Consider the following 21,504-nt stretch of genomic DNA (forward strand, 5'->3'; position numbering starts at 1 on the left):
CCTCTCCTCCCTTGTCTATACAGTGTGTATATCCCGGGATAATAAACCTGCCTCTCCTCCCTTGTCTATACAGTGTGTGTATATCCCGGGATAATAAACCTGCCGCTCCTCCCTTGTCTATACAGTGTGTATATCCCGGGATAATAAACCTGCCTCTCCTCCCTTGTCTATACAGTGTGTATATCCCGGGATAAACCTGCCGCTCCTCCCTTGTCTATACAGTGTGTATATCCCGGGATAAACCTGCCGCTCCTCCCTTGTCTATACAGTGTGTATATCCCGGGATAATAAACCTGCCGCTCCTCCCTTGTCTATACAATGTGTATATCCCGGGATAATAAACCTGCCTCTCCTCCCTTGTCCGTACAGTGTGTATATCCCGGGATAAACCTGCCGCTCCTCCCTTGTCTATACAGTGTGTATATCCCGGGATAAACCTGCCGCTCCTCCTATGTCTATACAGTGTGTATATCCCGGGATAAACCTGCCATTATCCCCTGAACTGCCGTACGGTGTTATGTTTGTAGTACATGCCGGCTGATGGTCTGGTCAGTCTCTCTCGTACATAGAATAAATCCTCCCATCTCTGGGTCAATATTCATTTAGCTGTCACTTCATCCTTTTTAATTAAAGCCGCTCAGGCGGAACGCAGCAGATCATTCTTTATGGAGATGGATGGCGTTACAGAACGTCCTGCAGACGACTCGTCGGGGACGATGGAAAAAGTAGATTAGATGGATTGTCTGTAGTGTGACCGCTCAATTGCGCCCCCCCTTGACACAGGAACCGTCTGTACCTGGACCCCATAAGAGGACTCGACTCCTCTGTACACTGAACTGGTCATTGTTTAACACAGTTAAAAATGAAAAACTGGTTTCCTGTACATAATTTATATATTTGTATATGGTGATGTGTCTCCAGACTGCTTTTCTCCCCATACAAGTCAATGAGTGTTCAAAAGAAGCAGCTCAGAAGGAACTCTTTTTTTTTTTTTTTTTTTTTTTTTTTTTTTCAGCCTACACAACCCGTGAGGACGTAACATATCCGTCCCCGATGATGTCGTTATCTTATCCACCGAAGACTCTAGCCAAAAGCCTAGTATACACTATAATATCAAAAGTATTGGGACGCCTGCCTTTACACACACACGAACTTTAATGGCATCCCAGTCTTATGCCCCGTACACGCGGTCGGATTTTTCGACGGAAAATGTTTGCTAGGACCTTGTTGTCAGAAATTCCGACCGTGTGTGGGCTCCATCACACATTTTCCATGGGATTTTCCGACACACAAAGTTTGAGAGCAGGCTATAAAATTTTCCGACAACAAAATCCGTTGTCGGAATTTCCGATCGTGTGTACACAAATCCGACGCACAAAGTGCCACGCATGCTCAGAATAAATAAAGAGATGAACGCTATTGGCTACTGCCCCGTTTATAGTCCCGACGTACGTGTTTTACGTCACCGCGTTCAGAATGATCGGATTTTCCGACAACTTTGTGTGACCGTGTGTATGCAAGACAAGTTTGAGCCAACATCCGTCTGAAAAAATCCTAGGATTTTGTTGTCGGAATGTCCGAACAATGTCCGACCGTGTGTACGGGGCATTAGTCTGTAGGGTTCAATATTGAGTTGGCCCACCCTTTGCAGCTATAACAGCTTCAACTCTTCTGGGAAGGCCGTCCACAAGGTTTAGGAGTGTGTCTATGGGAATGTTTGACCATTCTTCCAGAAGCAAATTTGTGAGGTCAGGCACTGATACTGGATGAGAAGGTCTGGCTTGCAGTCTCCCCTCGGATTCATCGCAAAGGTTTTCTATCAGGTTGATGTCATGTCTGTGCAGGCCAGTCAAGTTCCTCCACCCCAAACTCGCTCATCCATGTCTTTATGGACCTTGCTTTGTGCACTGGTCGAAATCATTTTGGTGAGGGGGGGATTATGGTGTGGGGTTGTTTTTCAGGGGTTGGGCTTGACCCCTTAGTTCCAGTTAAGAAAATTCTTAAAGCTCCCAACTTTGTGGGAACAGTTTGGGGATGGCCCCTTCCTGTTCCAACATGACTGTGCACCAGTGCACAAAGCAAGGTCCATAAAGACATGGATGAGCGAGTTTGGGGTGGAGGTGGTGGCCTGCACAGAGTCCTGACCTCAATCTGATAGGATCCAATGAATTCAAGCGGGGACTGCGCGTTAATGTTGCGTGTAAAGGCAGGCGTCCCATTACATTTAACAATATAGTGTAGGTTGAGCGTGCCAGATATTTGGGTGATCACGTTATGATAAAAAATATCCTTCCATCTCTCATCCAATTTCAGTTCATTACCAAATCGAGAGAGGTAAATAACACCAAGTCTGTGGATGCCAGGTCAACACAACTAGTATATGGCAAAATGTTTTTGATCCCTATCCCAAATGTTGACCTTTTAGGTGTCTCCAGTGAAGAGTGCTGTCAATATTACAGCATAAAAAGACATTCTAGAGAAGGGATCTCAAACTCAATTTCACCTCAGGGCGCATCGGCATTATGGTTGCCCTCGAAGGGCCAGTTGTATCTGTAAGACTAGATATCCAGAGCACCCCCCTTACATCAGAAGGTTAAGAGTTCTCCCCACCATCAGAAGTCAGGAGTCCCCTACCCTCTCTTACATCATAGTGCACCCCTCTTACCTTGTGCTGCTGCCTGGGAAGAAGCTGGGAAGCAGAAAGTGCAGGGTCTGGAGGAGGACCAGAGGAGGGCTGGAGTCAGTTGCCACAGTCTGCTGAATTATGAGACCAGGGGAGGCAGAGATGAGAGGGTGCTGCAGCTGTACAGAGAGGCGCAGGATCTGTACGAGGAGTTTTGTCATTCTCCCTACTGCTGAGATATGGGGGGCGGCAGAAACTAGCCTCTCTAGAGCTACACAACAGAATCTGGCAGAGAAGTTCTGTGGTCCTCTCTGCTGCTGGCACAAGTTAAGGGTGTAGACGAGGGGGGTGCCGTAGCTGCAGGAGAGGTGCAAGAGCCACATGAAATGGCCCACAGGACTTGTGTTTGACACATCTTCTAGGTAATTGTGCTCTTCCATCCCTGTGGTAACAGTTTGGGGAAGACCCTGTTCTGTTCCACTATGGCTGTGATCAGGTGTACAAAGCCAGCTCCAAAAAGACCTGGTTTGGCCAGTTTGGTGTGGAGGAACTCAAGTGTCCTGCAGAGAGCCCTGACCTCAACCCTTCTGAACACCTTTTAAACCGCAACCCTTCTGAACGCCTTTTGAACCTCAATCCCTGTGTGGATTTTTCCATCTAAACCTATGCTTTAAAAAAATAGCTCTTTGGGTGTGCAGGGGAGAATTTAGCCCAGGACATAGAATAGAACTTGAGAATGAAGATGATGGGAATGAAGTTTAATCGGGCCCTCTGTAATGACGGTGTTGATGTCAGGTGGTCAGCTGATTTTCTTCTCCCCCCCACCAGGTGGACCCTGTGGTTCGGCTTTATGTTGGCTCCATCAAGTCATGTAGATCTGGAGACAATGGGCAATGTTTCACAGTGGCCTGGCATCACACAAAACCGCACCAGTACCTGGCGGCTGGATTCTATGATGGTGAGTTCTCTGTGCAATTCCCATTGACCTCCCCAGTTCACACGTCTGTCATGGTTTATTCCTGGTCTTACTGCACCACAGCAAGTTATTTTTTATTGGCTCCAAGAGAGGTTGCACTGATAGACAGCAATTACTATTGTTGGCTGGGCTGATGGTCAACGGCCACCATGATTGGTTGAAAAGGATTACACTTTTTGCTGAAGGAAACATTCAGGCTGCCACTACCGAAAATGCTAGTTACCGGGCTGACTCTTAATCCAGTACTTTGAGTCCCTGACCAGGTAAAAACACGGCCAACGTTCTGAAGCCAGTGGATCACTGTTGGAGCCAAGTAACCATAAGAAGTCAGCGTGGCAGTCTTGGAGGTTACCTCAGTACAGGATTGCTTTTGAACTGTGTCTCCCTTCCGCACTTTGACTCTGTGTGTCTTCTCTGCTTTCCAGGCACAGTGTCCATCTGGGATCTGTATACAAAATCCATTCTGCAGAAGGTGCGCCAGGGTTCTGTCATCAAACAATACCCGTTCCTCAGCTTCTCAGCCCACAACCATGCTGTGCGCTGTGTCGAATGGTGCAAGGCAGACAGGTACTGGATGAGAGCGTGACCGGTGTTGAGGATGTTGGAGAAGGGGGGTGTCTAATTCTTCACCATTCTACCCAAGCTTATGGCTGAAGCTACCAGAGCCTTTTACTTCATAAACATTGTATATCTCTGTCACCTTCAGCCTAAAACCCCTAACCCCCCCAAAGATGTTGTATAGCATGCTTTACTAGAACGGCAATAAAAGGGCATTAAACTGCACACAAAGTGTGGTCACAGCTGATCTACAGGAAGTGTCTGGCTGGGATACAGTATAAAGTACTCTACTGATTGAATGGGCTGGACAGAGGTTGGGATATAGTATGAAATACTCTATCGTTTGAATTGGCTGGGTAGCAGATTGGAGCGTAGTTTGGAGGCTTTGACTGGGAAAAGGTTGGGAAGATCACATTCATTGTTTGATATAGTATGTAGGCCTCTACTTATTGGACAGGCTGAGCAGAGGTTAGGGTATAGTATGGAGCACCATACCGATGGGATGAGCAGAGGTTGGGGTATAGTATGGAGGACACTACTGATGGGATGTGCAGAGGTTGGAGTAAATCATGGGGGACTTTTCTGATGGGATGGGCAGAGGTTGTGGTATAGTATGTGGAACCCTACTAATGGGATGGGCAGAGGTTGGAGTATAGTATGGAGGACTCTACTGATGGGCTGGGCAGAGGTTGAGGTATAGTCTGCAGAATCCTACTGATGGGCTGGGCAGAGGTTGGGGTATAGTCTGCAGAATCCTACTGATGGGCTGGGCAGAGGTTGGGGTATAGTCTGCAGAATCCTACTGATGGGCTGGGCAGAGGTTGGGGTATAGTCTACAGAACCCTACTGATGGGCTGGGCAGAGGTTGGGGTATAGTCTACAGAACCCTACTGATGGGCTATGCAGAGGTTGGGGTATAGTCTACAGAACCCTACTGATGGGCTATGCAGAGGTTGTGATATAATATGGAGGATTCTACTGATGAGCGGAGCAGAGGTTGGGGTGTAGTATGGAGGACTCTACTGATGGGCTGGGCAGAGGTTGTGATGCAATATGGGGGACTCTACTGATGGGATGGGCAGAGATTGGGTTATAGCATGGAGGACTCTACTGATGGACTGCGCAGAGGTTTGGGTATAGTGTGGAGGACTCTACTGATGGGATGTGCAGAGGTTGTAGTAAATCATGGGGGACTCTTGTAATGGGATGGACAGAGGTTTGGGTATAGTATGCGTAACCCTAATAATGGGATGGGCAGAGGTTGGAGTTTAGTATAAAGCATTCTGCTGACGGTATGGGCAGGGGTTGTGATACAATATGGGGGACTCTACTGATGGGATGGGCAGAGGTTGTGGTATAGTATGGAGGACTCTACAGATGGGATGAACAGAGATTGGGGTACAGTATGGAGGACTTGACTGATGGGCTGAGTAGAGGTTGGGGTAGAGTATGGAAGACTCTGTAGTATAATTTGGCTGGGCCAGTTGGGACATAGTTTTGAAGGCTCAGACTGGATTAACTGGGATTGGAAAGAATACATTCTAGTGGTAATGTTGGGTGTTACAGTGATCGCTATGGAAATATCACATCGTGTCACCTGAACCTTCCATCTCCCGATCTCCCAACAGTCTATACTCCATGGCTGCTCAATAGACCTGTGCAGAACGAAAAAAATTGTTTCCTTTCAATTCTTTATTTACATAAGTTTGTTTTCTTAAATTTAGTTTAATTTGTTTTGTTTATTCATATTCAAATCGTTTCGAAAAGTTTTTAAATTCGAAAAAATTGGAAAGGGAGATAAAGGAATAGAATAGAATATAGTAAAACAGAACAAAATGGAATAGAAAATAAAAGAACAGACTAGAATAGAATACAAAAGAAGAAGAATTAAAAAAAATAATAGAATATAACCATTTCCCAAAATTCAAATAGAATCAATTTGTATGTGAATAGATTGGAATAGAAAATAACAGAATAGTATAGAAAAAAATAGAATAGAAAGCATATAACCATCTTCCTATTCTAATCTATTCTTCGAATTGATTCTATTTGAATTTTGGGAAATGGTTATATTATTTCTATCCCTTTTCTATTGTTTTAATTCTATTCTTTCCATTTGTTTGTTCTTTTCTTTTCGCCGGTTACCCATGCCCGGGCGGTTAGCGGGGCATCTAAAGGAAGATTTTTATATTTGTTCTATTCAGGTTTTTTTTCTATACTATTCTGTTTTTTCTACTCTATTCTAGTCTATTCTATTCAAATTTTAATTCTTTTCTATTCCATTATAGTCTATTCTATTCTTCTTTCTTTTTTTTTTTTCTTTTTTTTTTTCCTTTTTATGTGTTCAAATTTATTCTATTTAAAAAATTTGAATTTCAGAAGATGGTTATTCTTTCTATTTTATGCTGATCTTTTTTTTTTTTTTTTTTTTATTGTCATTATTATTCTATTCTTTTCTATTCCTTTATTTTCTATTTTATTATCTTTGGAGATTGAAAAACAACTTGAAAACTATTCGAATTGATTAGAATTTCATCCAAAATTTTTGTTTGTTTGTTTTTTTTCGGATTTGTTTAAATCCAATACTATTGTAATTCGAAAATTCGGATGCATCTGAATTTTCGAAAAGGGAAAATCTGTCCGAATTTTTATTTGATACGAACTGCACATGTCTAGTGCTCAACCTGTGGCCCTCCAGCTGAGTCATTGCAAGGCTGCCAGTTAAACAGGCATGACTTCTAAAGGCATGATGGGACATATAGTTCCGTAACAGCTGGAGGGCCACAGGTTGAGCACCTATAGTGTACACAATCTTCGGTCACAGCTGATCTACAGGAAATGTCGGGTCCATAGGCTGACCATGTCTGTATGGTTTGGTTTGCAGCTGATACGGAGATTTCACCATCCTTATCCAGGTCATGTGGCCAATCACGACTCAGACTGGGAGCTTCTTACCTATTAAGTTATGTGATTGGTCGATGTGCTCTCTCTTCTTTTCTCATTCTTTAGTAATTTCATTGTGACATGCGGTGTTGATCGAAATTTGAAGTTTTGGGATCTTCGGAGGCTGGCGGCTCCACTTAATGATTTTAAACGCTTCCAGAGCACAGAGGTGACGTGGCTGCTGCCATATTGCGGAGTGGTGCTGGCACAAGACAACTGTTTTGCTGCGTAAGTGTGAAGAAATATTGGGGGGCAAACTCTGTAAACCTGAAATTTTCTGTCTGATGGGTTCGGGGCATTTTTTAAGCACTTTTCTGCTCAGATTTTAACTCTGTTACCAGGCCTGCTGTCATGGATAAATTATAGAGGAATAGAACCCATGCCCAAAAACCATGGACGCTGGGTCACCTGATCACTGCTATAGAAGGGGGTACAATGAATCTTGAACAGTAGAGATCCCAGAAAGGAGTGTCTCCGGCTTTAGAGCATGTGAGCAGGATGGTGGAGAAAATGGGGCAGCATTTGCTCCAGGGAAGGTAGTTCAAACCTGTGTTTGAAATATTTTCCATCGAGAAAAGACATTTGACATACCTATGATTTGGCATTTGGGCAAAGTACCCGCTGCACCACCTGACTTCTTGGTTTTGGGGTTTCCAGTGGTACACACCTACCACAGCCATGAAAAGGGGTTCCCTCTACCTTTTGGTGGAATTTTCCTGTTCTGAAGATTGCAGGGGGATAGTAGAGACTTCCCCCTTCTGAGCTGGAGACTAAGACGAGCTGGAGCTGTGGTCTACCCAGTCCAGTGCAGACTATGCCGGGGGGGGGGGGGGGGTGTGTTACAGCATGTACCAGAGTGCAAGCACTGGGCAGATGGCCCTTCTAATCTATCCGTCTCAATGTAGGTTCGGGCTGTGCGGCCTCCATTATGTGGATGCGGGATTTATGGGATACAAGCCATACTTTGCTGCACCTCGCAGAGGAACAGTCTGGGTAAGGAAAGTCTCATATTGTGTCATGCTTATCCTTCATTTCAAATTTTGGGGTGGGAGTAGTAGTTGGGTTATAGTTTTAGAAGACTGTATTGATTGGATGGGCTGGGCAGAGGTTGGGATATGGTATGGAGGATTCTACTGATTGGAGAGGCCGGGCAGAGGCTAGGATTTAGCATGGGAGGACATCAATATTTGGAGGGGCTGGACAGAGGTTGTTATAACAAGTGGGACTCTACTGATTGGATAGCCTAGGCAAAGGTTGGGATATAGTATGTGGGCTTCCACTGATTGGAAGGCCTGAGAAAAACTTTGGATATAATATAGGAGACCATACTTTATTGGATGGGCTAGTTAGAAGTTGGAATGTAGTATGGGGGACTCTACTAATTGGAAGGGATAGGCCAAGGTTGGAATATAGTATAAGGGAAGTCTACTATTGGCAGATATTGGGATTCTAGTATGGGGACGCTCCACTGATTGGATGGCCTGTGCAGAGGTTGGGATATGGTATGTGGGATGCTACTGATTGGATGGCCTAGGCAGAGGGTGTGCTATAGTATGTGGAGTTCTATTAATTGGATGGCCTGCAAAGATTGGCCTATAGTATGGAGAACTCCACTGATTGTATGGGCTGAGCAGAGGTTTGGAATATAGTATGAGGGACTTTACTGACTCGATGAACAAGCAGAAGTTGGAATATGGTGTGGTGGGGTTCTTCTGATTTGGATGGGCTGGACAGAGATTGGAATACAAGATGGGGAATTCTACTGATTTGGATGGGCTTGGCAGAAGTGGTTATATAGTAAGGGGGGCTATACAGATTGGATGGGCTGGGCAGAAGCTGAAGTATGGTATGGGAGAACTCTGCTGATTGGATGGACTGGACAGAGATTGGGATACAAGATGGGGGAACTCTACTGATTGGATGGGCTTGCCAGAGGTTAGGATGTAGTATGGGGAATGTGCAAATTGAATGGTCTGGGGAGAAGCTAAGGTATAGTATGGGGAACTCTGCTGATTGGATGAGCTGGACAGACATTTGGATACAAGATGGGGAACTCAGCTGATTGGGTGGACTGGACAGAGGTTGGTATATAGTATGGGGACTGTGCAGATTGGCTGGGAAGAAGCTGAGATATAATATGGTCACTCTTGATTGGATGGGCTGGACAAAGATTTGGATGCAAGATGGAAAATTCTACTGATTGGGTGGGCTGGGCAGAGGTGGGCTATACAGTATGTATGGTGGACTGTACGGGATGGATGGGATGGGCAAAAGCTGAGGTATAGTATGGGGAACTCCTTCTGATTGGATGGGTTGGACAGAGATTGGGATACCTGATGGAGAAGTCTACTGATTGGATAGGCTGGGCAGAGACTGAGGTATAGTATGGAGGAATCTATCATTTTGACTAGACCTCGAGGGTTGGAAGACTCTGACAGAACTGACTAGGCAGAGGTTGGGAAGCATCCATTCTAATGGTAACGATGGTCTATACTCCATGCTGTTTTGCAGAGTGTGTCCGGCTCGGATTGGTTGGGAACGGTCACTGCGGGGGATATTACAGGCGAGGTGATGGCCGTCATGATGCCTTTTCTCAACGTCCACTCTATTAACACCAAACGGCCGGCTGACCGCAGATTTGTGAGTATGACCACAGCTTGCACATATGAAACTGTAACTTTCCTGGAGATGTCCTAAGTCCCTCATCTGTCAGTATTGGTCATCTCCTGTCCTCCTTCTCCCATGTAGCCTATTTATAAAGCCGATTTCCAGTCCTCCGCTCCTCCCCCAGACAGCGACACCCAGAGCCCATCTGGTGAGCCGTTAACCGAGACCACGGACTACCAACGTTTCAAGCCAAAGTCATTCCGAGCAGCAGCCAGCCGTGCCCGCCTCCTCTTCCAGGATACAGATTTGGTAAGACTCGCTCTTCTGGTACGGGATGACGTCGTGAATTTCTCAGCAGAACTTTTAATTAAAGTCTATGTACACCCATTCGCTAAAATCCTGTCCTTTTCAGCAGTCTGGCCCTGCAGCTGTAAAAGATTGAACATTTCCGGGGCATGCTGGGACTTGTAGTTTAATAGCTTAGGGAGACTCCTTCTGGATTGACAACCTCGTTAGGTACATACATACAGCAGTAAAGGATGGGGCATCATTCCAGATGGTAACAAACCCTCTTGTTGTAAAATGGGCCCGTCCTTCTCAATGTAGCAAATAGGCACCTCCCCCTCACTGTGTCACTGTAGGGGCTGCTGGACCACCTACCTCTGCTGTGTCTGTATTCTGAAACACAGACCGATGGAGGCTCAGTACCCACCCACCTACCTACCTACCTACCTACCTCTGTGTCTGTATTCTAAAACACAGACAGCAGGAGGCTCAGTACCACTTATAGTACTATGCAAAAAGTATTAGGCAGGTGTGAAGAAATGCTGTAAAGTAAGAGCAAACGGAAGAAAAATCTAATCAATATTTGGTGTGACCGCTCTTTTGGCTTTAAACCCACATCAATTCCTACACTTGCACTAAGGCTGGGATTTTCCAGGATTAGATTCAGGCGTACGATTAACCAATTCTACCAAGCAGGGTGCTAATGATCATCAATTCTCAAATGTAGTCGGAAACCGTCATTAACTGTAACAGCTGTGTAGGAGGCTTAACGTGATTGTAAATCCTCCTCCGCCTCCTCCTCCTCCCTCCGTTGCAGTGGTTTTGCATAGAGCAGCCTAGATCCTCTTCTCAGGTCCCTCTTCGGAGCTCCTTGTCCCTCCCTGTTGAGTTCCCCCACAGCAAGCAGCTTACTATGGGGGCACCTGAGTCAAGCCACAGCTTCCTGTGTCCATACCTGGAGCCTCGGCCCGGCCCCGTCCCCTTTCTCTCCTCATTGGCTGGCTGACTGACTTTGACAGCAGCGGCAGCCAATGGCACTGCGCTGCTGTCTCAGCCAATGAGGAGGGGAGTCCCAAGCAGCCAAGACAATCCTACAACATCGCTGGATTGAGATGGGGCTCAGATTAGTACGAGGGGAGGCTGCTGCGCAGAGAAGGCTTTTTATCAATGCATAGAATGCATTAAGATAAAAAAAAACCTTCTGCCTTTTACAATTCATTTAAAACTGGGTGAGGAACAGCCAAACTCTGATAGCTCAGTATCGCCTTACTCTATGTCTGTTTGCGGAGACACACAGACTGCAGGAGGCCCAGTACCACCTACCTCTGTCTTTTATCCTGACACACAAAAACTGCCGGAGGCCTAGTACCGCCTACCTCTGTCTGTATCTTGGCACACACAGACCGTAGAAGGCCTTGTACCACCTACCTCTGTCTGTATCCTGGGAAACACGCAGACCGCAGGAGCCTCAGCACCTCTTACCTTTGTCTGTATCCTGGGAGACGCAGACTGCAGGAGGCTCCATACCACCTACCTCTTTTCAAATCCTGAGTCACGCTGGCTCACTACTTGTCCAGCTTGGAATTTTTATTGCAGAACGTGAAGGTAAAGCCCGCACACTGGTATCACACCGTAGGACTTTATTCAATGTAGCTAGCTTCCAGAACACAGTCCCCGCCTTAGGCCCCACCCCAACTGACGCGTTTCACCCTTGTATCTGGTTGTTTTGAAAGCCAGTGAATAAAGTACTACACTGTGATTGTAACAGTTTGTGGCTTTTCCTTCACTTTTTGCAGCATATGCACATACACATACTGGGCCCAATTCAGACAGGAGCCAATTAACCTATCGGCATTGTCTTTGGAGTACCCAGGGGAAACCCACGCAAGCACAGGGAGAACATGCAAACTCCATGCAGATAGTGTCCTGGAACTAAGAACGCCAGTGCTGCGTGGTGACCCCTAAACACCCCTTCCTTTGGGAAGTTACACTCCCTGGCAGTTAACAGTGGTCACCGGGACAGGAGCAAATGAAAAATTTCCCCAATGGGCATTTTGGACAATAAACCAGGCAAAAAATTATTTGGCTGGAATTGATCTGCGATAGGTGGGACATAACGCCATGTTATACTGTGTTCTTCATCTCTTCTGTGCACGTTGTACTGACCCCTCCTCCTCTCCGCAGAGAGACTTCCATCGTATTAACAGCAGGGAGCCCACCAGGAGGATGATAACCAATGAGACAAAGGGCGATGTAAACATGGAGCGCGTCCAGCTGGAGTCTATACACAAGGTGAGGCGCTCTGTTTCATGGAAATATTTTGTGGAAGGGGTGGGTGTTGGTGAAAGGAGAGGGCTCCTGTGGAATTTCAGCACAGGCATAGTGGGAACCTCTCATAATGGGCACAGCAGGTGTACAGACCCAGGAACTCGGCACAGGAATGGTGGGAACCCCTCATAATGGGCACAGCAGGTGTACAGACCCGAGAACTCAGCACAGGGATGGTGGGAACCCCTCATAATGGGCACAGCAGGTGTACAGACCCGAGAACTCAGCACAGGGATGGTGGGAACCCCTCATAATGGGCACAGCAGGTGTACAGACCCAGGAACTCGGCACAGGGATGGTGGGAACCCCTCGTAATGGGCACAGCCTGTGCAGATCTGTGAATTTGGTGAAGAGATTAAATAAACTGCAGAGTTTTCCATGTTCTGCAAAGACTAAAATAAGAGTCCTGGGTGGGGTCAGCCCTGATACATTCCAGGCTGGAGAGCGGTGATCGGGAGTATAAGTCTTGAACAGCTGATTGTTTGGTAGATACTGTGATATGGGATCAGAGGTCAGTGTTGCTATACTCGGGATGTGGTGGGGGAGGGAAGGTGAGGAATCATGGAGGTGCGAACTGATCCTCATCTGCAGGAATGGTGCAGAGCTCCTCTCTGTGATTTCTGCCTGCAGAGCTGAGAGTTAATGATGCGTGAAATGAGAACACACAGTGTGGTTCTCTCCTCGCTCTCTGTATATATTCCTCTGTATGCGGCTCTGTCTCACTGGATGTCCCGCTGATGAGCCATTTTCTTTCTGGTCCATTGAGGCATTTCCTCGGCACGTACCCAGACCCCACTAGACTGGATGGGCTGGCCTAGAATGTGGCCTTCGGGTCTTGGGCTCTACATTGTGTAGTGTGTGTGTGTGTGTGTTAGCTGCATACTGCTTTCTGGGTCCAGAGTTGTGGCACATCCCCAAGCGTGACCCTTTCTCTGAACACTCAGACAGTAAGGCCAATTAAGCTAAAGCATTGGAGCTACCTCACTATCTGCACCAATGACTACCTTTTAAATTTCCCACCAATGCCGCTTTCACTGCAATAAGAGATAATCCTGGAGCACTGATATGCTGTATGGTGGGAAAGAGAACATGCAGCACAGTGATTAGAGGAGACCCCATCCCACTGGCTGCAAGCCCCTCATGGGTCTCCAGTCTTCTACCGGTGCCTGCCTATACTTTCCTGCTCATCTCCGGCCACTCAACCCTCAGCAGATTTGGGTCTAGCTGCATTACCGCTAAGCACCCGCAACATGTCTGCACAGTGAGGGACACCCATAGCAGCTTCTCCTGCTATGGGTGAGCCAAGGCCATACTCCACTAGAGGTTCTGAGGGCATCTACTAGGGATCTACTTTAGGAACAGTCATCTGTAATCTGGAACCCAGTACACCTATAGGATCTACTTTTAGGAATCGTCACCTGTAATCTGGAACTCAGTACCCCCATAAGACCTACTTTAGATCTTCTTTAGAAACTTGATCTACTTTAGGAACCATAGCCTGTAATCTGGAACCCAGTCACCGATTTGGTGTGATGGTCCAGTGTTGGTGACCACCTGTCACCGATTTGGTGTGATGGTCCAGTTTAAGCTATCTCTAAAAAGGGCTAAACCTTGTTTATCCTTAGCACCCTAATGAGTTCTGGACTCCATTGCCACATTAGGTGTTGCAGTGCCCTCACCTCTGGATGTAGTGGGAATCTCCCCTGTGACAGGGACCCGTGCACTGGACGATGCTGATCGTGTTTGTCTCCCTTTGATGTGTACTGTCTTAGGGGCATTATCTTGGAAACGACCTCTCCCTGACCAGTAACGCCTCTACTGAGGGGTTTTTTTGTGTAGCTTCATGTGCACTAGATCCTGGTTTGCGAGGGGGGGGAAATCATCACTAAGGAGCCCTATACCTCCCTAAATTGTTGGCAAAGAGCCCTATGCCTCCCCTGCATTGTCAGCAAGGGGATTGTTCTAACCTTCCGCTGCAGGTATTCTTTGCTAGGTACAGAGGGTCTAGAGAACCTCTTAATCAAGGGATCGATCTCCTTCCTTGGCTGATCCGCAGCATTCCAGGGAAGGTCCCCCTAAGTTCTTTCCATTTGTCCTGTCCTTGGGCATATGATCTTCACCTCTTGGTAGAGATTTCTGCCCCTTGCTCCATAGCAGTTGATGCCTTGCTGGACCCAAAGGCATCAGAAGGTGTCTTGTATTATGACTTGAGCTTAGGCTGGCTTCACAACAACATTTTTTTGCAGGCCCCGGTGTCATCTAGAGGTGTCTGAATGGTTGGTTTAGTTTCATTCTCTGCATCCTTGGTGGTGCCCATCTCCCCAGTCTGGAGACCTTCTCCTTTATACTGGTCTTACCCTTCTGGTGGTGCCTTTTGGGCATCTTTTTTCCTCAGTCTTGTTCACTTTGTGGGACCAAAGCCTAGAGTTCTCTGGTGGGATCAGTGGTCCTTTTACCCCCAAACCCCCCCCCCCCCTTGAGCTTTTTAGATTGTACTACTACTGTATAGTCCGCTAGCCAAGGTTGGCTGTCTGGTCAGGCACCTTCCTTTTTAGTCACGGACTCTTATACTCTTGACCCTACAGATGGGGAAGTTCGACCTTGGGCTTATTCACATGGGCCTGTTTTTTGTACTGGGGGTCATTTCATTGTTTTGTTCTGTTGACCTTTTCAGGTTCAGAGTTTTTCTTCCCTAGAGAAATTTTTTGTTTTTGGTCTGTTTTGGTTGGGTTCTGGCTGAACAGCTTCTCACTGGCTTGTGTATGGTTGTGTGAAGAAATTTCCTTTTTTGGGGATTTTCTCCATCCTGGTCTGGAGCATCCAGTTGATCCTCCATGCTTCCCCCATTTGGTTTTATTTGCAGGTTCTTCTGTCTAGTAGGGGGCCCTCTCTTTCATTCAGATTCCGGCATTGATTCTTAAGTAACTACTGGCCTGCAAGAGGTACTCTGTCCTTCTAGTGAGGCTTGTTGGTGGTTTTGCTGTATGGCCCAGCCCCCAGTTATGCCCCGTACACACGGTCGGATTTTCCGATGGAAAATGTCCGATCGGAGCGTGTTGTCGGAAATTCCGACCGTGTGTGGGCTCCATCGGACATTTTCCATCGGATTTTCCGACACACAAAGTTGGAGAGCAGGAGATAAAATTTTCCGACAACAAAATCCGTTGTCGGAATTTCCGATCGTGTGTACACAAATCCGACGGACAAAGTGCCACGCATGCTCAGAATAAATAAAGAGATGAAAGCTATTGGTCACTGCCCCGTTTATAGTCCCGACGTACGTGTTTTACGTCACCGCGTTCAGAACGATCGAATTTTCCGACAACTTTGTTTGACCGTGTGTATGCAAGACAAGTTTGAGCCAACATCCGTCGGAAAAAATCCTAGGATTTTGTTGTCGGAATGTCCGAACAAAGTCCGACCGTGTGTACGCCCTATTAGAGTGCTTTTGGTTGTCCCAATGTTGTATCTTATTTCCTGTGTCCCTCCATGGATGATAAAGAATGGGTTGTGTGTGTGTTTGTTTGTTTGTTTGTTTTTTGTTTGTTTTTTTTTTGTTTTTTGTTTTTTTATAATGTACTAACTGTAAAATCCATTTTTTTTTTTTTTTTTTTAAAGTCCATTGAGGAACAAGGTCCCTCTGTTTTTTTCCCATGCCCTTAGTACTGCTTTACCACAAAACTGAAGCATGCTGTCTAGTGGTTATACTGGGGAAGTGCTTGAGGTTTTTCTCCTTGCCAGTGTCCAAATCCTCCTTTTTTAGATGACATTAAAACCTGACCATATCTCAAGGCCTTTATCCCCCAATGGACTGCCAAAGCCTTTGTCCCATGCCGCCACAAACACCTCCCCATTGGACTTCCAAGGCCCTTGACCGCCCCTACCACCACCCCACCCCCACTGGACTTTTTCCTACAACCCCCACTGACCCCGATGGACTTCAAGGCCTGTGAAACCGCCAACACCCCCCCCCCCCCCCCCAAATCTCATGGACTTCAAGGCCCTTGCCTCTGCTCTGCCCTTGGTGACCCCCCTTCCCCTTGATGGACTTCAGAAAATGGATTTCAGGGTAAGTGTGAAGATCCCATTTTTTTTGTCTATAATCGCAACAGGAGAGGATGGGAATTGATCTGCCAGCCTTTTTATCTGCTTTTTGTGAACTTGTGTCTTGTTATGCAGTCAACGACTAATTAATTATTTCTGTCATTTCAAGGTTCGTTTCAGCCCTAATTTGGATACGTACACATGGATTGTTTCAGCGGGTCACTCTGGCTTGGTTCGGGTGCACTGTATCCGTGGCCTGGTGTCCTCAGCGGGCCAGGGGATGATCCAGGAGAAGACCGCACAGTTCCAGGCTACAAATCGTACTTGTGAGAGTGACTGTAGTCCTAAAGGTCAGCTATAGCAGTAGCTTGTATAGTGACAGTAATGTCTGTAGACCCCTCAGGAGAGTGAGCGTCTCATCGACGGGGAACGTCATCCCGCCAAGACGAGGTCCATCTTCAGAGATATTTATATCACTTCTTGGTTTTTATCCCTTTTTTTAAATGTTGGTGAATTTTATACCCCAGTCCCCCCCCCTCCCCCAACCCTTCATGACAGCACTTATGTACCACAACCCTGCCAGGCTTATGGGGGTCAGAGGTCAGGGGTCACAGACACCACCCCCCCCCCCAGGCTGGACATTGTGGGGGATTTGAATTCAGCTCAGTTTCGTCCAATGAGAGATGTCGAGGATGATGAAGATTCTCTGTCCCTGACGAGCGCCATCTGACACACGTGAAGTTAACGCGGCCAAAGGGATGGCTGAAGGGGAAGTTCGGGATAGGCAGACGATGTCTGTTGTGGATTTACCTTTAATGTACACTCGCTCACATTGAGCTGCTTTAGAAGGTGAATTTCTGGTTCTTTATTAAAAATCTGCATTTTTATACCCATGTCTGTGTGATTTTTACCGAAACTTTTCAAAATAGTCAACCAGTTGGCCTTTACACCATAAGATATGATAAAACCTTCAGTTTGAATGGACTCTCGTGTCCAGTTTACTGACATGTTCCTGCAATATTCTGGATCAACAGTATTGTCCGTTCTGTCCTGATCAGTAAACCTGCTCTGGGATGGGAGACCCTCTGGATGAATGGCCACATCGCAGGACAAGTCCGTTCAGTCCTAACCAGTAAACCCAAGCTGGGATGGGAGACCCTCTGGATATATGGCCACATCAACAGAGAACAGGTCCATTCAGTCCTAATCGGTAAACCCATGCTTGGATGGGAGACACTTTGGGTGTATGGCTACATCAGGGGAGAACAAGTACACTATATTACCAAAGGTATTGGGACGCTTGCCTTTACACGCACATGACCTTTAATGGCATCCCAGTCTTAGTCCGTAGGGTTCAATATTGAGTTGGTCCACCCTTTGCAGCTATAACAGCTTCAACTCCTCTGGGAAGGCTGTCCACACGGTTTAGGAGTGTGTTTATGGGAATGTTTGACCATTCTTCCAAAAGCGCATTTGTGAGGCCAGGCACTGGTGTTGGACGAGAAGGCGTGGCTGGTAGTTTCTGCACTAATTCATCGCAAAGGTGTTCTATCGGGTTGAGGTCATGACTCTGTGCAGGCCAGTCAAGTTCCTCCACCCCAAACTCGCTCATCCATGTCTTTATGGACCTTGCTTTGCGCACTGGTGCGCAGTCATGTTGGAACAGGAAGGGGCCATCCTCAAACTGTTCTCACAAAGTTGGGAGCATTAAATTGTCCAAAATGTCTTGGTATGCTGAAGCCTTAAGAGTTCCTTTCACTGGAACTAAGGGGCCAAGCCCAACCCCCAAAAAACAACCCCACACCATAATCCCCCCTCCACCAAATGATTTGGACCAGTGCACAAAGCAATGTCCATAAAGCCATGGATGAGCGAGTTTGGGCTTGAGGAACTTGACTGGCCTGCACTGAGTCCTGACCTCAACCTGCTAGAACACCTTTGGGATAAATTAGTGGAGACTATGAGCCAGGCCTTCTCGTCCACATTAGTGCCTGACCTCACAAATGTGCTTTTGGAAGAATGGTCAAACATTCCCATAGATACACGCCTAAACCTTGTGGACAGCCTTCAGAAGAGTTGCATCTGTTATAGCTGCAAAGAGTGGGCCGATTCAATGTTGAACCCTATGGACTAAGACTGGGATGCCATTAAAGTTTGTGTATGTGTAAAGGCAGGCTTTCCAATACTTTTGGTAATATAGTGTATGTTTAGTCCTGTTCAGTAAACTGCTGGGATAAGGGGAACCCTCTAGGTGTATGGCTTTGTGTCTGGAGGACATGTCTGTTCAAACCTGATGCGTAAACCTGCTCTGAGGCAGGAGACCCTCTCGATGTATGGTCACATTACCAGAGAACAAGTCCACTCAGTCCTGACCAGTAAACCCACCCTGGGATGAGAGGCCCTCTGGTTGCATGGCTATAATCGGGGGAGGACAAGTCCATTCAGTCCTAACCAGTAAACCTGCTCTGGGTTGGGAGACCCTCTGGGTGTATGGCTACATCACCAGGGAATAAGCTCATTCAGTCCTGACCAGTAAACCCACCCTGGGATGAGAGGCGCTCTGGGTGTATGGCTCCATGTCTGGAGAACAAGTCTGTTCAGTCCTGACCAGTAAACCCATCCTAGAGTGGAAGACCCTCTGGTTTTGTATGGATATATCGGGGAGGAGAACAAGTCCATTCAGTAAACACACTCTGGGATGGAGACCTTCTTTTTGTATGGCTCTATGTCTCGAGAACAAGACTGTTCATATCTGATCAGTAAACCTGCTCTGGTATGGGAGATCCACTGGGTGTATGGCCACATCACCGAGAACAAGTCCATTCAGTCCCGACTGGTAAACCCATCCTGGGATGGGAGGTCCTCTGGCTGTATGGCTACATCAGGAGAGAACAAGTCAGTTTTAGTTCTGATCAGTAATAATACTCTGAGATTGGAGACCCTTTGAGTGTTTGGCCACATCACTGGAGAATAAGGCCATTGTGACGTGACCAGTAAACTCACTCTGGGATGGGAGACCCTCTGGGTGTTTGGCCACACCACCGTAGAATAAGGCCGTTCTGACCTGATTGATAAATCTGCTTTGGGACAGAGGACCTTCTGGGTGTATGGCTACATCAACCGGAGGAGAAGTGCACTTCGAAATTAGCTTAAAGCTCCTTTTAAATTTTTCCTTCCCTGGTTCCAACTTGCCATACCTTGCTGAAAGCAATCACAGCAGCCTGATTTAGTACTCCACTCAGCCCCAATGCAAACAGTAGTTGGAGGATAGGTTCTATTGGATGGCCATTGTTTTAATTCCTTCGACCTGCAAAAAGCACTAAAACTGCATAGGTGTGAATCCAGCCTTAGCTAGCACGGCAGCCTGTTGCCATATTTACGTTACATAAGACATGTCCATCACATACAATGATCTGAGTGTTTTCATCATTTTTATTGTAGAAAAGCATTCTGTACAGCACAAGAATCTGGGTACAAATATACAGTCACAACGTGACAAGACAACAGTGTCACAAACACCAGCTATACAACCAGCGAGGAGCGACATGAAAGGGGCCCATCTGTCCAGTGTACGCCTACCCTTGTGGGGGTGGTGGGTCTGTCAGTGGCTAGACAGCCAAGTGCTGTCCTCAGAAGTTGCATCTCAAAGTGCTATTGTCAGATTATGGCTGTTGAGGGCCCATTCACACTATTGCAGTGCATTGACACACGGTAGGCCGTGCACTGACGTACATTGCATTAAGGTGGCCAATTGAAAAGAATGAGCTGCCAAGGCACCAAACATAGTCCATGCATGATTTCTGGAAATGCACATCCATCAGCAAGATGCTTTGGAGTGCCATGTAGGTTAAAAGGCATTGGTCTTGCCAACATATGTAATGTGCGTTGTCAAGCATTCCATCAAAACTTTAGTGTAAATGGGCTCTAAAGTATTTACAAATTCCTAACGTGTAGTAGATTGAGCTGTACAACAACCCTTTACTGACCTTTTGTAGGAATGAATCACAGAACTACTCTGCTTCTGCTATAACATTTGAGGATTTATTTCTCCACAGTGCCTTCTGCTACAGAGGTCAATGAGAACTTCTAAAGCTCATTGACTGTTAAGAATATGTTAGCAGTTTAATGTTCATAACCTGGGCCAAGGTTTACTTTAAAGCTGAATTCCAGGAATTCAGCAACTTTGCAGAAAATACTGGCACACTGATTTATGTCCAATTAGGTGAATGTCACCTCCAGGACTTATCTCTCTTACCTATATGTGACGGGTTTATTGTACTCCTGGAGGAAAAACTCTAGCTGTGAGAGGAGAGAAGCACACAGCAGCTATAGCCACCCCTCCTTTGCATCCCATTCACAGAAGCCTTTGTATTTGATGAATGAATTCACATAGTACAAAGGCTTCTGTGAATGGGCAGAAGAAGAGGAGGGGTGGGCATAGCAGTTCCAGCAACTCTGCTCTTGATGGAACTGAGACTACAGTGAGCAGCGTCTGAATGCCAGAAGTAATCTTCATACACCCGTCAGATGTGAATAATAGAGATAATTCAACAAGGCGTCAGAGACCTCGTTAGTCTTCACGCATGGTATCCCTGCTTTTTAACAAAGTAGCTGGAATTCAGCTTTAAAGTATCCTTATCGGCTATTTTCAAAATTTAGAAGTCTTTTATAAAAACAGGCCCCCTAAATACACTTGCTGTTGGCATCCATAGCCAGAAAACACCTCTCTGTGTCTTTCTGAAAGAGACACCTCAGGACTAGGCCCCAACAACCGCCATCCCCCTGTGCCGATGAGCGCATGCTTACTGGCTGATCAGGTGCTCTCATAGGAGGAGGTGGATGGCATGTGTTGGATTATTATCAGAGTTCGATCCTTGGTAACAAAATAAAATCTGTTTCAGAGAGGTACACGGGGGGATATTTTCCAGCTGATAAAGGTAACAGTAGACCACTTGTGCTTACTGTTCTTTGGCATCTTTTAACATGTAAATCAGCTGACTGGTTCACTTTAATGGCTTAGTTTCGGCACAACTTACATTGTGGGTAGAGTCGCTTCACCACACTGCAATCAGCTGAAGATTGATCATTAAGGGGTTGATCTACCAGGAACACCACACCTCTATCTAGAGCTGGGTCAGAA

At 46.5% G+C, this 21,504-nt stretch overlaps 1 protein-coding gene across 1 annotated transcript in view; it reads left to right on the forward strand.

The window, feature by feature from the left end:
- GTF3C2 (general transcription factor IIIC subunit 2) overlaps positions 1–17,251 on the forward strand; it is a gene marked incomplete in the record, with an annotated part of 59,594 nt that extends 42,343 nt beyond the window's left edge. Inside the window, 8 exon segments of the mRNA XM_073624721.1 lie at positions 3,452–3,581; positions 4,025–4,166; positions 7,167–7,328; positions 8,006–8,093; positions 9,612–9,740; positions 9,849–10,016; positions 12,177–12,284; positions 16,534–17,251. Of these exon segments, the coding sequence (XP_073480822.1) occupies positions 3,452–3,581; positions 4,025–4,166; positions 7,167–7,328; positions 8,006–8,093; positions 9,612–9,740; positions 9,849–10,016; positions 12,177–12,284; positions 16,534–16,725 (1,119 nt within the window).
- Positions 17,252–21,504: the final 4,253 nt, after the last annotated feature.

This window comes from Aquarana catesbeiana, linkage group LG04 (assembly GCF_042186555.1).
Source record: "Aquarana catesbeiana isolate 2022-GZ linkage group LG04, ASM4218655v1, whole genome shotgun sequence".
NCBI classification, from domain to species: Eukaryota; Metazoa; Chordata; class Amphibia; order Anura; family Ranidae; genus Aquarana; species Aquarana catesbeiana.